This window comes from Coenobita brevimanus, chromosome 4 (assembly GCF_032717465.1).
Source record: "Coenobita brevimanus isolate Jiangsu-jjx chromosome 4, ASM3271746v2, whole genome shotgun sequence".
Classification (NCBI taxonomy): domain Eukaryota; kingdom Metazoa; phylum Arthropoda; class Malacostraca; order Decapoda; family Coenobitidae; genus Coenobita; species Coenobita brevimanus.
The window spans coordinates 2,022,497-2,040,149 of NC_136957.1; the positions used below are offsets into that span (position 1 = coordinate 2,022,497).

At 40.8% G+C, this 17,653-nt stretch overlaps 1 protein-coding gene across 2 annotated transcripts; it reads right to left on the reverse strand.

Moving 5' to 3' along the window:
* Positions 1-471: 471 nt before the first annotated feature.
* LOC145395288 (GPALPP motifs-containing protein 1) lies at positions 472-17,152 on the reverse strand. 2 transcript variants are annotated; one of them, XM_080268968.1, is made up of 6 exons: positions 16,960-17,152; positions 12,421-12,515; positions 9,479-10,200; positions 6,593-6,760; positions 5,380-5,520; positions 472-776 (listed from the first exon to the last, which is right to left on the reverse strand). In XM_080268968.1, exons 2-6 carry the CDS (start codon positions 12,494-12,496, stop codon positions 618-620), a joined length of 1,266 nt encoding a protein of 421 aa, XP_080125094.1. In that variant the 5' UTR covers positions 12,497-12,515; positions 16,960-17,152; the 3' UTR covers positions 472-617. The 2 variants fall into 2 exon arrangements, with proteins under 2 accessions (XP_080125094.1, XP_080125096.1); XM_080268970.1 differs by lacking the exon at positions 12,421-12,515.
* Positions 17,153-17,653: the final 501 nt, after the last annotated feature.

Sequence of the window (17,653 nt, forward strand, 5' to 3'; positions counted from 1 at the left end):
AGTCAATTTTATACAAAGCAAAAAACTCGACCCCTACACAAACATCATCTAATCTATACCATACAACTATAACTTTTCTGCATCAACTACAGTATCATATTGACTGAACCTCTGCTCTTCCCAATGCCCACTCTAAAAAAAAAGAGGAGGAAAATAACAACAAAAATGATGATGATGACAGATGACAATGACTTGATACCTGCAGTGGTGATGACAAGCTATGAATGAAAGGTTTATGGCCAAATTCTATAATGATTTTGTTAATACCTTTTCATACTTTCTTATCTTTTTCTTTTCCTGAAGCCGACCCACCCTTATGATGTGGAAAATTGTTGCACAAAAAATGTTAATTGTGGTAAAGTATATGAAACATATTTCCCACATGGATGGTCATTTTACTGACTGAAAAAACACTGCACTGGTAAATATAAATGCAAGATATTAACACTAAGCTTCAAACACTTAGTTATATTTTATTATTAAGAAACAAGACATGAAAGAAAGCAGAATCCATTTCCACACAATATTTTACTACAAAGTTTACAGCCATTTTGTATTTTCTTCATGTAAACACTGAACACTAATTTTACAACAAAAGAGTAAAAAGTACTGTAGATTTATAAAAACTTTCTGTTGCCAGCCGAGAATCTGTCATTAAGTTGTCGAGCCTTCTTCAGGATGTTGCTCTTCTGTGCCTCATCAAATTTATTCACATTCAGGTCCTCCTCTCGGCTGAATGGCCTCCGTTCCTTGGGTCCGGATTCCAACTCCTTCTTCTGAAATTACATATATTGCAGATGTTAATAGGAAAAGGTTAACATGGTCAGTACAAACTAGTACGCACTAAACATCTGCATTCTAAAAATCATCATCCAGATCTCCTTTCCTACTCCAAGGTGGTATGAGGGGAAAAAAAAAAAAAATAAAAAGAATGAGATACTAACCAAGCCACACTCCCATTCACTCACCACTGGAACCTCCAAAATTCTGGCTCCACCTGATGGCTTAAAAAACATTCCACACATAACTTCATACCCACCTATCTGGCAGAGACAATCCAATGGCTGTCAAGTTAAAAAATAGGTGCCAAACACTGGACAAACACTCCTTTGCACAAAATTACATATATATAGTGCAAATACTCATGAGGAAAATTCAACAGGATCTTCTCAACCCCAATCATAGTTTTGGGAGGGGACAAATGGTCATGTGGGTGAAGCAGCTCAAGGATAAGTAGGGGTATATGGTGGATGCATAATGGTAAGAGGAATGTGGAAGGGGAAAGGATACTCGACTTTGGGGAGGCAATGAACACAATTATGTGTAACATGCATTTTAAGAAAAGAGAGAGCAGGTTGATATTGTAAGTCTGAGGGAAACAGTAATCAGAATGGCTACTTCCTGGTCAGGAGGGCTGATAGGAGGCTGGTGAGAGATGTTAAAGTTATAGAGAGTGATGTGTGTGTGCAGCAACACAAATTACTGATTTGTGACATGGTGCTTAAGGAGAAGGTAGTGAAGAAGAGGACCTATGCACCCAGGAGGAAGATATGGAAGTTGAAAAATCAAGCAGTGAGGGATGCCTTCTATAGTGAGATGGGTAGAGTGGTAGCTGATCAGGGAGCTGTTGATGGAAATGTTGAACAGCACAGAGCTCTTAGAACAATCTCCTGAGAATTACTGATTCAGTGTGTGGATGAACAAGGGGCCCCCCAAGACAGAAGGTAACATAGTGGTGGGATGAGGGTGTAGAAGCTGCAGTTAAAGGGAAAAGGCATTTCCGAGAATGGAAAAAGGGTGGTATGAGAGAGAAATACTTGGCTGCCATGTGTTGGGCTAGAAAGGAGGTAAACAGGGCAAAGTCTGAGTTTCAAAGACTTTTACTGGATAACCTAAATAGATCTGAAAAGAAAGTGGTATTTAAAGTGGGGCATCAGATGAAGAGGGGGAAAACAAGGATATCATAGACAAGCAGTAGGCTATGTGAAGAATGATGAAGGAAAGGTGGTGGTGAACAGTAAGGAAATAAAAGATGCCTCGAGGCAGCATTATAGCCGGTTGCTGAATGGGGAGTTTGACTGGAACAGGCAAGGTTTGGAGTCAGAAGATCCAGTGTTTGGCCCTTGGCTGTTAATTGACGCTGCCACTGTGAGCAGGGCAACAGGCAGGATGCAGGTGGGGAGGGTGACGGGTGTGTCTGGGTTGACTGCTGAAATGCTGAAGACCTCAGGAGATATGGGAGTGGGGTTAATATTATTGATTTGATAAATTCAATTATGTGTTGTCCCAGATGACTGGCTAAACAATGTGACTGTAAATACTGTATGTACAAGGGTACAGGTGATGCCCTGGAAAGAAGAAATTATTGAGGCATAATATGTACCAGGTAATGAAAGGACAGTAATGGACAGTCTTGGAAGGGACGATTAGGGAAAAAGCGAATACTGATGTGATGCAGTTTAGGTTTATGCCAGGCAAAGGGATCACTGATGCTACATTCACTGCTCAACAGCTTCAAGAAAATGTGTAGGAAAGAAAAGGGATCTGTACTTTGTTTTTGGTGATTTGAAGAAGGCCTTCAACGGAGTCCCTAGGGAAGTGGAGAATTGGGCAATGTGAATGCTTGTGATTGAGGAATGGTGACTTATGGCTATGTATGTGGGTGCTCGCACCCTGGTGAATGTGAATGGTGATCTGAGTGATGAGTTTTCCGTGAATCTTGGCATGCATAAGGGGTCAGTTTTGAGCCCCTCACCGATGGTTATGATGCTTGAAGCTCTCTCATGAGACTTCAGAAATGGACTTCCATGGGAGATGTTGTATGCCGATGATTTGGTGTTGACTGCACAGAATGCCAGGGAGGCAGTGGAAAGATTTAGGAAATGGAGAGACAGAATGGGGCACAATGATCTGAGAGTAAATGCAAATAAAACAAAAGTGCTGATATCTAGGGCTGGTGGCAGTACTGTCAAAGCAGAAGGACAGTGGCCATGTGCACTTTGCCACAAGGGTGTGGGAAGCAATTCCATTATAAGCGCTGTTTGTGATAAGTGGATGCATAAGAGATCCAGTAGTATTAGAGAGCAGACTGTGACATAATGCTGATTATGTGTGTGTGGTGTGTCAGGAAGGGCATGTAAAGATTGTAATGCGTGAAAGGACTGACATTGCTGGAAAGTCTCTGGACTGTGTTCTATTATTTGGGGGACATGTTATGTGCTGGAGGTGGGGCTGGAGCTAGCTCTGTGGCTTGGGTAAGAAGTGACTGGAGGAAGTTCAGGAGCTGTTCCCTCTCCTAACACTGAGAGGGTTCTCCCTCCATGCTAAGGGATCTTTGTATGCAGCATGTGTTAGCAGTGTAATGCTGCATGATACTGAGAACTGGGCAGTACTGGGATAGGAAATTTACAGGCTCAGATGTACAGAAACAACAATGATTAGACGGATGTGTAGTGCGACCTTCAATGCAAGGCCTGGGGAGGTGGGCTAGGATTATGATTGAAGAGTTGAGAGGAAGGATGGGACTGGAGCATAGTGATGTTGTAATGAGGAGGGTAGATTGAGGTGGTCTGGGTATATTGAGAGGATAGAGGATGATAACTGGATGTAGAAGGCAAGAAGTGTGAACATCAGGGGTGGGGCTGCGAAAAAAAAAAAAAAAAAAAAGTGGAATGAGGTTGTACAAGGACCCCTCAGGGAAAAGGGACTGAATAGGGAGGCTGCCAGAGATCATGCAGCATGGAGTGTGCCATTAGGTGACTACGGCTGATGCATGCAAGCATGTTGTTGATGCCTTTATAAACAATACAATATGAATCTACAGTAGCTTAAATATTCTCAGTCCTACCCCTTCTTTCCAACCATATACTTTTGATTTTATGCTTACAAATACCATGCATTTTTATCCAGCTTTAGAGAAATTTTTGAATTAAAAGGTAAGATACAGCCTTCACTGACACATACATACATACATTAGGATACATTTCTTGAACTGGATGGGTCAGATGTAATCTTAGTAAAAAAAAAAAACCCTGTGATACCAGAGGCCTTCCTAAGTTGCAGAAATCATCTGGCAGGAGCAAGAACAAGATATGCTCTTTTCACTCTAACCTGACTCAGAATTTTGTCCTTTTGCAACTTCGGTCAGTGGTAGAATGAGACAGTAATTTGTCTCTACACCTTTCCATAGGAATTCTTTGTGACTGCAATCAGATTCCAGTGTTAATCTCTAATTACAACTGACCATTCAAGATGGAGAGGTAATAATTTTATGCCAAGTTAGAGAAAATGGGGTATACAGTAAGCCCTCCTTTTTGGCGGGTTTATGTTTGGCAGATTTGCAGTTGGTAGGAAAAATAAAAATATTTCAACCTTTATTTTGGCGACTAAAGTCTCACAATTGGTGAATAATTCCCGAGTACAAACCACGAACCACTGCTACCAAACAGAAAAATTTGAGGCCAAACAGTTTTTAAAAGGCCAATTTTGAGATATTTGGCTTGAAAAATGACAACATGGAAACCCTATTATTTAGGCCAGTCGGCTGGGACTGTAAACAAGATCTGATTAGCTACTCACTATTTCAACCACAAACGAGAGGAAAACGAGCAAGTGATAGAGGCGTCATCTGACTACAGTACTTGTGAGCTTTGAGCTAGAGGAAATTTCAAAATACTGACACTGATGATTTTCATAGTACTGTATTAGAATAATGTTATACTTTGACTTACCAGTAAAGAAGACCAGTACCAACGATGATCCATCCTTTCACAATGTTCAAAATATTGCTTATTATATTCTTTACTTATGGCAAAATCTAAGCATAACATTAAAAAATATCTCATATTATGTCATATTATATTTATCTATTCAAAATGCAATTTATGCTACTACTACAAAAATTATCAAAGTCAACAGTAAGTTTGAATTTCTTTGTAGCCCAAAACTCACGAGTGGTCAATCAAAACACCTAAAACCGAGGCCTCACAGCCACCTCGCCACTGTGGGGTTAAAAGATGTGGCAGCATCAGATATTAACCACCTGACATGGTGCCAATCATTGGGCTGTGGATTTGTTTCACTAACCTGGAAGCAAAATGAGAATAAAATAAAATGTAAAATAATCTGTATACTGTACCTTAATCCTCTCTGGGGGAAAAAAAAAAAAAAAAAGACTATGTTTACCTTCTTATGGTGCAGGTTAGTAAGTGCCTGCTCTCTTGTTCCAATATTCTGGCTGTGCTATGATTTCACTACACTGGCAGCATTAACTGAGGTAAGAATATGAATAAATAAAGATAAATAAATAAATGAATAAATAAATGGATGGATGGATAGATAAATAAACAAATGATATAAAGTTCTCTCTCACTACCATACCTTGATCTTCTTCTGGTGCTGGTCAATGAGTGGCTTGGCTCTCTTGCTCTTGTTATACTCGTCCACAGCCACCGTCAGCTCATCATCTCGCCGGCTGCTGGCTACTGTCTCAGGGGTTTCTTCCTCTTCGTGTGTTCTCATCTGGAAGTGCGGTAAACTAAGAAACTCTCTCTCTCTTTCTCTTCTGTTCATGCTCTCTCTCTTACACAATGACACACACACAAACACATTCATTCTCTTTCTTCTTCTTCTGTGTGTGTGTGTGTGTGTGTGTGTGTGTGTGTGTGTGAGAGAGAGAGAGAGAGAGAGAGAGAGAGAGAGAGAGAGAGAGAGAGAGAGAGTTCTTCTGTGTGTGTGTGTGTGTGTGAGAGAGAGAGAGAGAGAGAGAGAGAGAGAGAGAGAGAGAGAGAGAGAGAGAGAGAGAGAGAGAGAGAGAGAGACCTAAAAATACAGGGGTAGTGTGACAGAATGAACAGATATATGAGAAAGCTGGAGGTGTGAGTTGGAGAGAGGACAACCAAATGGCCTAGGACAGGGCAACATGGAGGTGATTTGTCTGTGGCCACCCTTTATGGGACTAAGGTGTCTTCTGGTACTAGATAGATAAAGATAGATAGATAGATAGATGAGCAAGGATGGAATTTGGAGACTGACATGAAAGAAAGATTACAGATGAAGGCAGTGATAAGGAAGAGGAAGTACGCATGAAGTTAAGAAGTAGTTGTATAACAATGATCTCCACTTTATCATATGGAAGTGAAGCTTGGACTCTGTTGGAAGGACACAGGTCAAGAGTGAGACCAGAGGCAATAAGTTACCAGATAGCAGCAGGAGGGGTTACGAGGAGAAAGACAGACAAATGAGGAAGTAAAGGAGTCTTGTGGTGTTCATGTGGATGTGGCTGAAAGTGTTGAGAAATACGGTACTGGTGCTTTGAGAGGGTCTGGCCATGTGGAGAGGATGGAGGATGAAACAATGACTGGAAGAATGTATATGAATGAGGTGGAGGGAGCAGGGGGGGTGAGTAGGAAACCAAAGGTAAGGTGAAGGGATGGTGTGAAGAGATATACCATTACTTATTAGTGTGGTGTGAGGTGGAGGAAGGGCAATGTGATAGCACAGGGCAGGGTGACATGGAGGCAATCTGTTCACAGCCACTCCTTCTGGTATTAAGGCATCTGGTAAATGACAAACAGATTAAACAGCCCCATACCTGAGCCTTCCTTGCCTTGTCAGCAGGAGTGTCTGTCCACATTGATCGGTCACCCTTCTCAGCAGGTGTCTTGCGAAGGAACTGCCGGGGACCCAGACCACAAAAATTGGGCTTGTCTTCAGGCAGCTCCAACATCCAGGACTCTCGCACCAATGGTTTACCACCATCCTGTGGAAAAATTAGTGTTACTTTCCACTCTACAACAAAGTACCTGATGAATTTATTGTTACAGGTGGTATGGCCGACAAGCTGATTAATTAAAGCACGATTTAGAGGTAAGAAACTTTTTCTTTGAGGTAATATTCACCCACTTCATGGCTTCTTCATACACCAGTCACCTTTGCCAAAATGTTCACACATACACATTTGCCCACATAGGTAGATGTGACTACTGTACCCAACATCCCTTGCCTGCCCCACCCCTTCCCCCCGCATCCTCTCACCCACTGTAATCAAGCTTCAGTGAACAGTACTGGATGTTGGGTCAGGGATTTCGAAGAGATGACAAGTGTCGAATGAATCTCTAAAGCAGGCAAAACATTACCTCTAAGAAAATAAAGCCATTACCTCTAAATGGTGCTTTAATCAACCAACTGCTGGATGACTCAACATAATTCACTACAATAAACTTAGTCTTGTGGTTGGCTCAGATCCTTTTTATTTTTTTCAAATAAATTCAGAGCTAAGTACATTTTTTCAATAAAATTCATAGTTAATTACAAAAACATCACCAAATAAACTTTTGATGCTGACTATAAATCTCATTTGGTAATTTAATTCAGTTTACAATATGTATTTTAAGAAAAAAAAGTGGTGATATTCTGGAATGCATCCTTGACATAGACACACAATGAAGACATACTGTATATCAGCATCACTATCAGTGTCAATCACCAGCATCATCATCATCATGACCTTGTTTTCTCCACATTACGATGGGGTGAAGTAGAGTTCAAACAAGGAAAGAGAATGTAAGAAAGCAGGAAAACTATCAACAGCATGCCCAGCATAAAGGCCCAAACATTCATTATTGCATCATTCAAGCTCCCACAAACCTGGCTCCACCTAACACTACTAACCATCTGCATATTTTGATTTCTTTATAGATGAATTATATACCATATCAACTAAACATTGTACTGTATATTTCAGGTGTTTCTCTTTTAACATTTACCCCTTTAATTCTTTCAGTACATAACACAGATATATCAGATACACCAATACCGGTATACTGTATCTGGCTACATAAATGTCCCTCAGAGCATTCCCTATCCTCTGAAAGAATGGTGAACTGCCAGAGAAGGGCAATTTCAGTCTGTAGCCCATCTTGTTCACATTCTAGATGAGTCAGGGCTTCCACTGCTACCACTAGTACATGACATCTTTTATTAGTCTTACCTCTCAATGAGCTTATTAAAGTTAGGAAAGACCTCTTGTACTGAAGAACTTAATGATGGCTGTAACTAATACCTCTTGTTTGAAAGTTACTCCTCATCTGATTAAAAGTGTCTGTAGGTTACCAACGATCTTTGTACGTGGCATGTGTTAGGAGTGCAATGCTGTATGGCAGTTAGATCTAAGCAGTAAAGGAAAAGGATATTCGCAGGCTCAAATGTACAGAAATGGCAATGGTTAGGTAGATGTGCAATGAGTCCTTCAGTGCGAGGCATGGGGGGGGAGGGTTAGGTTTACAATGGAGGAGTTAAGAGGTGTATTGGTGCTGTGATGAGGAGGAGTAGATTGTGGTGGTTTGGGCATGTGAAGAGGATGCGGGATGACAACTGGGTGCAGAAAGTGAGAAGTGTTAATGTTAGGGGTGGAGCTGCGAGTGGTAGACCGAAAAAGACCTGGGATGAAGTCACTAAGCATGACCTCAGGGATAAGGGACTGAACAGGGAGGCTGCTAGAGATCAACCAGCATGGAGGGCTGCCATTAGCTGACTGAGGCCAATGCATGCAAGCATGGTGGAGCCTCTAAAAATGAAAATGAAAATGAATGTAGTTAAGAAGAACAAATTTATGATGTTACTGTATTGAACTGGTTAATGGTAAGATGCAACACTCTGCAGGATACCTCCCTGACTATTATAAACCAATGTTGTTGTTGTTGTTGTTGCTACTTAACCCGCAGACTCACTGACCATGGGTAAGCAACTGCTTCTGTAGGGCTGTGCCACATGTACGATACAGTACATAGGCTACGTTGGGATCTGGTGTCCCCTTGTGGTTGACAGTGCCTCACTTGAGTCAGACCAGGGTTCTTCTCATGATGAGTTGTAGGGAAATCACTCAGGATGCACAGTGCTGCCACCATGTGTATGTTCCCCTCCAGTGCCAGAATGAGAATACTAATTTTTACACCTGTCCTTCTGGGGTTAATGAGTAAATGACGATAAACTGTGCCATCTAAATGCAAAGAAATTCAGTGTACACAATCCATATACAGTGAATGGCACTATGACTCAGTAATATGTAAAGTGTATACATGTGGATATTTATGCCTGTGTGGTGTAGTCAAAATTTCTGGGGCTTGAACTGTGAGTGAATGAGTGTGTGGGCCATTTACTTGGGCTGACTTTTATTGGTTCTCCTTCAATCAGATTTTCTCTTGCTCTCTTGACTTAAACTTACCCTATCTGTACGTGGGAAGAGAGGTCAGGATGATGATGATGATGATGATGATGATGATGATGATGATGATGATGATGGTGGTGGTGGTGGTGGTGGTGGTGGTGGTGGTGGTGGTGGTGGTGGTGGTGGTGGTGGTGGTGGTGGTGATGATGATGATATTCATACACAGTACTATACCTGTGAAAGGACTGGAAGAAAAACCATACATGAGAAAATAAGATACAAGGTTAAACAAAACCCATACAACCATCTTACTACATTCTTTCCTTCCAGCTTCTCCTTCATCTTCCTTGCTCGACGTTCCAACTCTCGAATTCTGTGCTCCTCTTCATTGAATTTCTCTGAAGGTGGAGCTGGTCCGATCACTGGCCCTTGCTCCTCCTCCTCTTCCTCCTCACTCTGGTTTCCTTCCTGTATGGTTGGTGCTTCCTTAGGGGGCACAAAACCAGAAGGCAGTGAGGGTCCAATAATATTTCTCCTGCTTTCAGACCCACTGGTTTTCTTGTGCAGCAAATGTGGGGGTAATGCTGGTCCATACATATCATCATCGTCCTCACTATCGGATTCTGCTGGTCGTTTAACCCCTGAATTTTGTTGGTCTTTGCTTTTAATTTTACTGAGGTCTGTTCTGCAATCACCTTTTGTACTTGGCTTCCTATGCAGCAAATGTGGTGGCAGAGCTGGTACGTACACATCATCATCATCCTCACTCTCTAAATTTTGCTTGCCTTTACCTTTACTGTGGTCTGTTCTGTGACTATTTTTCTGTGACTGATTTGAATGACCTTGTTCACTGTCTTCACTGGCACAGTCCTGCAACTTTTCCTTGTGTGAACTTTTTTGTAAGTCACTTTTATCACTTTTTATATTACTGGTGTGTTGCTCCCTGCCTGCTGTTTTCACAAGATGTGGAGGGAGTTCTGGCATAAAAGCATCCGAATTTTCACTTTCACTGTTGGAGGCAGGGTCACAGTGATCTGTAATTAGAGCTCAGTTAATATTTGCCGCTGCATCAAAAAGGGTCGTATGGAAAGAAAAGTTTAGAGAATGAAGTGCATGAAAGGGTACAGCAGGGAAGAATGGTTGCTGGTTCACTGAGAGCACTGATAAGGAATAGGGAAAAAAGCATGGACATAAAAAAGTTGCTGCATGACAGTGCAGTACGTGACCTCTCAACTTACGCAAGGACTGTGATTTTTAAATAGATGCGTAATGTGAATTTTGTGAAATTTAAACATAATTATCCCATTAAAATTAAAGGTAAATGAGGGGGGGTTACATTCTGTGGTTGCAAAACACTGCAAATATTTACTCTACAGTACAGTATTTATTTACTACAGTACATTATACTGTACATAAAACAATGGTAGGTAGTTGCAACCATCATTCAGTCACTTGATGTAATGCAAACTACTTCTTCCTTCACCTTTATCACTCTTTTTCTGTGTCTGCCCTCCTCTCTTCCTATTGTTCCCATCTTTCTTGTTACTTTTTTTTTACTCTCCTTTTCAGGTGGCTTTACACTGAGTGACAAGCCTAATGGTTTCCTGTCTGCCAGGAAACTATTTATGATGCTGGGTGGTAACCATATAACCAACCCATATGTGTTCCCTATGTGTCAACAAGTAGGTTGGCAAAGGGTTAGAGCCCTTCCCCGTAAAACAACTAACTTGAAGACAAACAGCCACCTTTTACAGGTTTATAGCATCTGGCTATAGATGGATATATGGATGGATACATACATACAAGCATCTCTTACTTGATGATCATTAGAGTATTATTACCCTCAAACACGGCATTGGCCTAATATGTCTGCCGTTTCTGTGTGCTGAAGCAGCTAGCAAAGCAAAGAGGTTATCACACTGGTGAATGGCAAGATCTGTACCATGCTGCCTAACAACCAAGGCAGATGGAGATTTTCATGGCTTCTACAGTGTCAGAAGCTCTAATAGATTGTCTTGCGGTTCTGCAAAATGGTGCTGTGCTTCTACCATCCAAACAATAAAATTACCAGTACTATTTTCAGATGATGATAAACAGGTTATGGTGAAGTGTGTTTACAAATGCTGTCCATGGCTAATCATCAGGGAGTCAAAATAATGATTTTATGATACCAAATAAAATTAATAATCATTAAGAAGCGTACAATTCAAACTTTATTTCAACAATACAGTACAGTACTTTCAATCAGTACTTCCTTGTGCTCTAATAGATTCTTTTAATCACAGTTACAAAACTGATATTAAGCTCATTTTAGTACTAACTGCAGTAGCAAACCACAAGACAGACTTGTTTGCTATTTGTCACTGCAAGCAAACTCTCACTGACTCTTGGCAATCTTGTCTAATGGCTTATAAAAAGGGCCATTTTTTAGTCCAATGTGACACCATCTTAAGCTAGAAATTTTTTGAAGTTTTTGGGCAATTTTGAGAATTTATGTACTATACTTAAAACAAAACTGTTTATTTTTTCACAAAACATTACTTTATATACATACATACATATATATGTTACATGCTGTGTGTTAGGGGAGGCAGGGACATTTAATACCCTCCCAAAACGGTCATGACAGAACCCTCGTCCAGCACAGCACCAGGCACACTCAGGGAGCATTATGAAAAAGGATCGGAACCTGATCAATTGCCACTACTGTTTACTGTTTTTACTCAAAGTTGGCCTAAAACTGCATTCTCTCCATCTTCTATACTGAACTGCAATAAGAGATTAGCACTAGAATATGATACTAGTCACAAAAAAGTGTCATGGAAAAAATGTACAGCCATTGTACTGTCTTCTGCCATTCAGCTACAATGACTAAGCTTCAAACGGATGAAAATCTGTGCCAAGTTTGTGTAACAGAACTATTGCCTTATACTTGAATAGTATTACTGAAGGTAGCATTATAGGCAAGGCCATGAAAACGCGAAAAGATGATGTCATATTCATTTAGCATTTTTCATTCGTCACCCAATCCGAGCTTGCCCCATAAAAACAGGAGCATGAGGGCCCAGGGCTAGACTACTCATTCCTGACATTTAAGACAAGGATGACCAGCCTCACTTTCCCGTGAGTGGCATTATGCAAGAAACCCTAACCATTCCTCAAATGGAAACCTCTACAGGCTCCACCCAGTTGGAGCATCATAACCCACTGGACCACCAGGCATCATACTTAATTTACAGTAAAAATGTCCTTACCATTACCTCTGTTGTCCCTCACGGCAGGTGGGAGGGGAGGTCCATACGCCTCGCTGTCACTCTCATCAGAACTCATCTCTGTGTCTTCACCTTCTCTGCACAAAAATTCAAAAATCTTACTTTAGTATGGCTTATGGCTTACGCTATACACTTACTCTGCTGACTTAAATAATTGACTTGCCATGAACAAGATCATCATCATCATCATAATCCAAACCTTTCTCACTGCAGGATGGGGTGAGGTAAAATCCAGAGCCAGAGAGAGAGAGAGAGAGAGAGAGAGAGAGAGAGAGAGAGAGAGAGAGAGAGAGAGACTACCCCAACCTTGCCAAACTGAATGACCCACACTCCCATTCACTCACCCTTCAAGCCCCTGGAATCCTAAATTAAAAGTACCTGTATTGTGCAGCCCTAATTTTGTGCCTGGTACTGCAATTCACATTTCTGCTGAGAAATCAGAAAAATTCTGACTACATCTAAAGTTTGAGAGTTAAATACAAATGGTAATGCTGCATGTTGGGAATTTATAATATGGAAAGAAAGTAACAATAGACTAAATACTAACCTGCATTATTTTCTTCAATCATTGTAAACTACTATACCGTTTTATCCTCATACTATAGTTCTTTCACCATAACTTGGCCAAAATTTTTGTCCTTCTGCAGCTTATTTTATACAGATGAGTGGGAAAAAAAGGACAATGCTATGACTGCAAACTTTCCAAGGCACTTCCTCATGACTAGCACCATTATCTAGTGTTTATCTATTATCACAGCTCAGCATTCAAGATGGAGAGATGGCAATTTTAGGCCACATTAAAGGAAAAAGGGAATAAGCCACATCCCAATTGTACACAGGATAGGAAGATCTAAGAGTATGGATTTTTGATCTCACTGGGGATATGTTTCAGATTATAAAGGAGTACCCTGGACAAATTTCCCCTCCCTTCATGTGCAGCAAGTGATATGAGACTTTACTATTTGCATTGCACAATGGGTAAGCAGCCTCATATCACCTTTAAAGTATAGCTGTCATTCCTAACTGCTCTGAATGAAAACCCTGTGGACTGCATGAAGTTATGGAGGGAGTTGTGGGATGTTTGTATAACTAGAATACTACTGTTGCCACCACATGAAGATATCCCTTACCAACAGCTCATACTCTAACTCCCACATTACAGTGCATTACTTCAACACATGTAAACACAATAATGGTAGAGGATGCGAGGTGTCAATGTTGAGGTTAGAGTTGCAAGAGGCTGATCTAAAATGACCTGCAACAAGGTCATAAAGTGTGACCTCAGGGACAAGGGACTGAAGAGGGAATGGCTGCCAGAGATCAAGCAATGTGGACAGCCACCATTAGGTGGCTGATGCCAATGCATGCAAGCATGCTGGAGCCTTTATATATTATACAGAGAAACAAATACCTGTATTGTGCAACCCTAATTTTGTGCCTGGTACTGCAATTCACATTTCTGCTGAGAAATCAGAAAAATTCTGACTACATCTAAAGTTTGAGAGTTAAATACAAATGGTAATGCTGCATGTTGGGAATTTATAATATGGAAAGAAAGTAACAATAGACTAAATACTAACCTGCATTATTTTCTTCAATCATTGTAAACTACTATACCGTTTTATCCTCATACTATAGTTCTTTCACCATAACTTGGCCAAAATTTTTGTCCTTCTGCAGCTTATTTTATACAGATGAGTGGGAAAAAAAGGACAATGCTATGACTGCAAACTTTCCAAGGCACTTCCTCATGACTAGCACCATTATCTAGTGTTTATCTATTATCACAGCTCAGCATTCAAGATGGAGAGATGGCAATTTTAGGCCACATTAAAGGAAAAAGGGAATAAGCCACATCCCAATTGTACACAGGATAGGAAGATCTAAGAGTATGGATTTTTGATCTCACTGGGGATATGTTTCAGATTATAAAGGAGTACCCTGGACAAATTTCCCCTCCCTTCATGTGCAGCAAGTGATATGAGACTTTACTATTTGCATTGCACAATGGGTAAGCAGCCTCATATCACCTTTAAAGTATAGCTGTCATTCCTAACTGCTCTGAATGAAAACCCTGTGGACTGCATGAAGTTATGGAGGGAGTTGTGGGATGTTTGTATAACTAGAATACTACTGTTGCCACCACATGAAGATATCCCTTACCAACAGCTCATACTCTAACTCCCACATTACAGTGCATTACTTCAACACATGTAAACACAATAATGGTAGAGGATGCGAGGTGTCAATGTTGAGGTTAGAGTTGCAAGAGGCTGATCTAAAATGACCTGCAACAAGGTCATAAAGTGTGACCTCAGGGACAAGGGACTGAAGAGGGAATGGCTGCCAGAGATCAAGCAATGTGGACAGCCACCATTAGGTGGCTGATGCCAATGCATGCAAGCATGCTGGAGCCTTTATATATTATACAGAGAAACAAATCTTAAAATGTTTCTGTACAAATGGGATTTAAACTTTTCAATCTGATGACATCTTTTTCCTTTAATTTTTGCAACCACCAAATGATTTAATTCAACTTAGGATAGACATCCAGTACTGAGAAGAAGTAATGTAAGGTAAACCTAACCCTTCCAGTCTGAAGTCTCGATTCATGTAAATAAAAACCACCTGAAAATGCCACAAATATACTGAACAATATGCCACTGAGTTGAAAAGATTTATATTAGTGTTCTTAAATTATGAACACCGTACCTCACAACACTTGATGCAAACCCCTTCAAGCATGTGATACCAAGGGTGGCCCATACCCAACACACCTCTCCCATTTTGCTGGTTGATTTCTTGTGGTAGGTGGTGGTGACCATCATCCACTCACTTGATGCAGTGCTGCCTACTTCTTCCTTAGCCTCTATCATTCTATTTCTGTGCCTTCCCTCCTCTTTTCCTATTTCTACCATCTTTCCTGTCCCTTCTTATTGCTTTTCTTTCCTTTACAGGTGGCTTTAACATTGAGTGACAAGCCAAATGGTTTCCTGTAAGCCAGGAAACCATTTACAATGCTGGGTGGTAACCATATAACCAAACTATACATGCTCCCTATGTGTCAACAAGTGGGTTGGTGGAGGGTTAGTGCCCCTCCCCGTAAAACAAATAACTCAAAGTGAAATGGCCACCCCGTGCGAGATTATGGCATCTGGCAATAGATAGATAGATAGACATGTTTTCTGCAATAATGGTAAGTTAGAACTAATACTCAGTTTCTATAACAACGTTTGCATTCACTTGAATAACAGTTATTTCGCGAATGCCAAGTAGTTATACTGCAAATATGTCCATAACAAGATGAGGAATAAAACAAACAAGATGAGAAGAAGGAAACAGCTGAAAATGTGAGCAGTAGCGAGGAGATGGAGGATCCTCCCCCCAACACCTCCCCTGACTTGCCCGCCGCTGTCCCCTCCACCTCCACTGCCCCACCTGACTCATCAGCCGCCTCCCCCTCCACCTCCACAGCCCCACCTGACACCTGCTTCACCTGACATACCTGCAACCCCCGCCATAATGACTGTTGCTGCATTCTGGAAGAAATATAACATTCTACAACCTGTAAACTTCATCGCCAAAGCCTGGAATAATACAACACTGGCAACCGTTAAACACGCGTGGTGAGGTGGGTGGTGCAGCAGGGGTACTCTAAGTGTATTGCTGTCCCTTGGAACCCCTGCTATTTAAGTCCATCAGGCCTGTCATCTACTGTTTTTAAGGTGACTGACCACATTTTTGTTGTTTTAGCTGTATCTTTAGTACAGTATATGTCTTTTAAAATTTCCCCTTTATTATATCTCTAGGGTTAAAAAAATATGAAGGTTTGAGGGGATCCCACCCATATGCTATTTTTCCCATAAGATTATGTATTCACAGTAAACAAAATCACAGTGCACGAGGTCACGGACTGCCCATTCACTAGTGCACTGTGCGAGCCCACTGTACGGTACTCCAAGGATAAAATTATAGGTTACAATACACATCACGGTTAATGTTCCATAACTGACCTGAGCATTACCCATAACTTTCAGTTATATATTTGTAATCAAGACACTCATACTTGAAACATGGTGTATCAAATACTGGGAAAGTATTTTTGCCATTATATTACAACTAGTGCCCCTCCCTGTAAAACAATTAACTCTAAGCCGTTGGCCACCCCGTTTGGGATACATGGCGTCTGGCAATGAATGAAAAAATGAATGAATATTACAAGTGGACAAGACCGTATTTCCTACATGGCGGGTTAGGTTAGGTCACGATGTATAATACTGACCAAATAGTGACCAATCATATTTAATTTTGCTTACCTATTGGTATATTTTATTTTGGGTGGTTTTTTGCATGACCAAAATCATTAAAAGTGTGTTTTGAACATGCTTGGTCAGCAAGAGGCGCCAAGGTCATTTACAGAACATTTACCCATATTACCAATGGTTTAAGCCATCTTCAGGCAAGAAAATTGATTTGGTATGATTTTAAGCGTATATATATGAATGTACAATAGGTACATACCATTATTTTTTCCAACCGCTTGGAGTGGTGACTTGCAGCCAAAGCAGACAATGAAACTGGTTTGTTGAAGATAGCTAGAATTATTGTGGCTCCACCATACTCTTGTAAAACCTTAGGGAGAGTAGTTTTCCAATAATTGCCGGGTCACAGGCCTTGAAAACACCACTGAGACTCCAGGGACCTAGCACACGCAGACGAGTGAGAAAATGGCAATGTTTACTTTCTGGAATTCTGGAACGCTTTAAATCCGGATTCAAATATCGACAATAAAATCCAATAAAGTATCTCCCCATCTGCAAAAATTTCTTGGCTGCACTAACCTACCCAGAATCTGCTTATCAATATAAAGAGAGAGAAAAAAATCTTGCATGTAGTTAACGAAAATATAATGGATACAGTAGTTGCCCCTAAAAAAAAAAAACGTGGTGGGGGATCTAGGCTCGTCAAAATCTTCTCAAGCATCCTTATGTTATTTTAATGTAGGAGGAGATTTTTTTTATTTTTTTTTATTAAGCTTAGAGGCCATTGGGTACAAAAAGTGTACATTAGATTTCTGGCAACCATAAGAGTCAATGAGAGTCCCGGGTCGTGTTTAGGGGTACCAATCAAACTTCAACAACGCGCCTAAACGCTAAATACACGTGATTCCTAATTTCCCACCTGCCATCACCCTCAGGCAGGTTCACACAGCAGG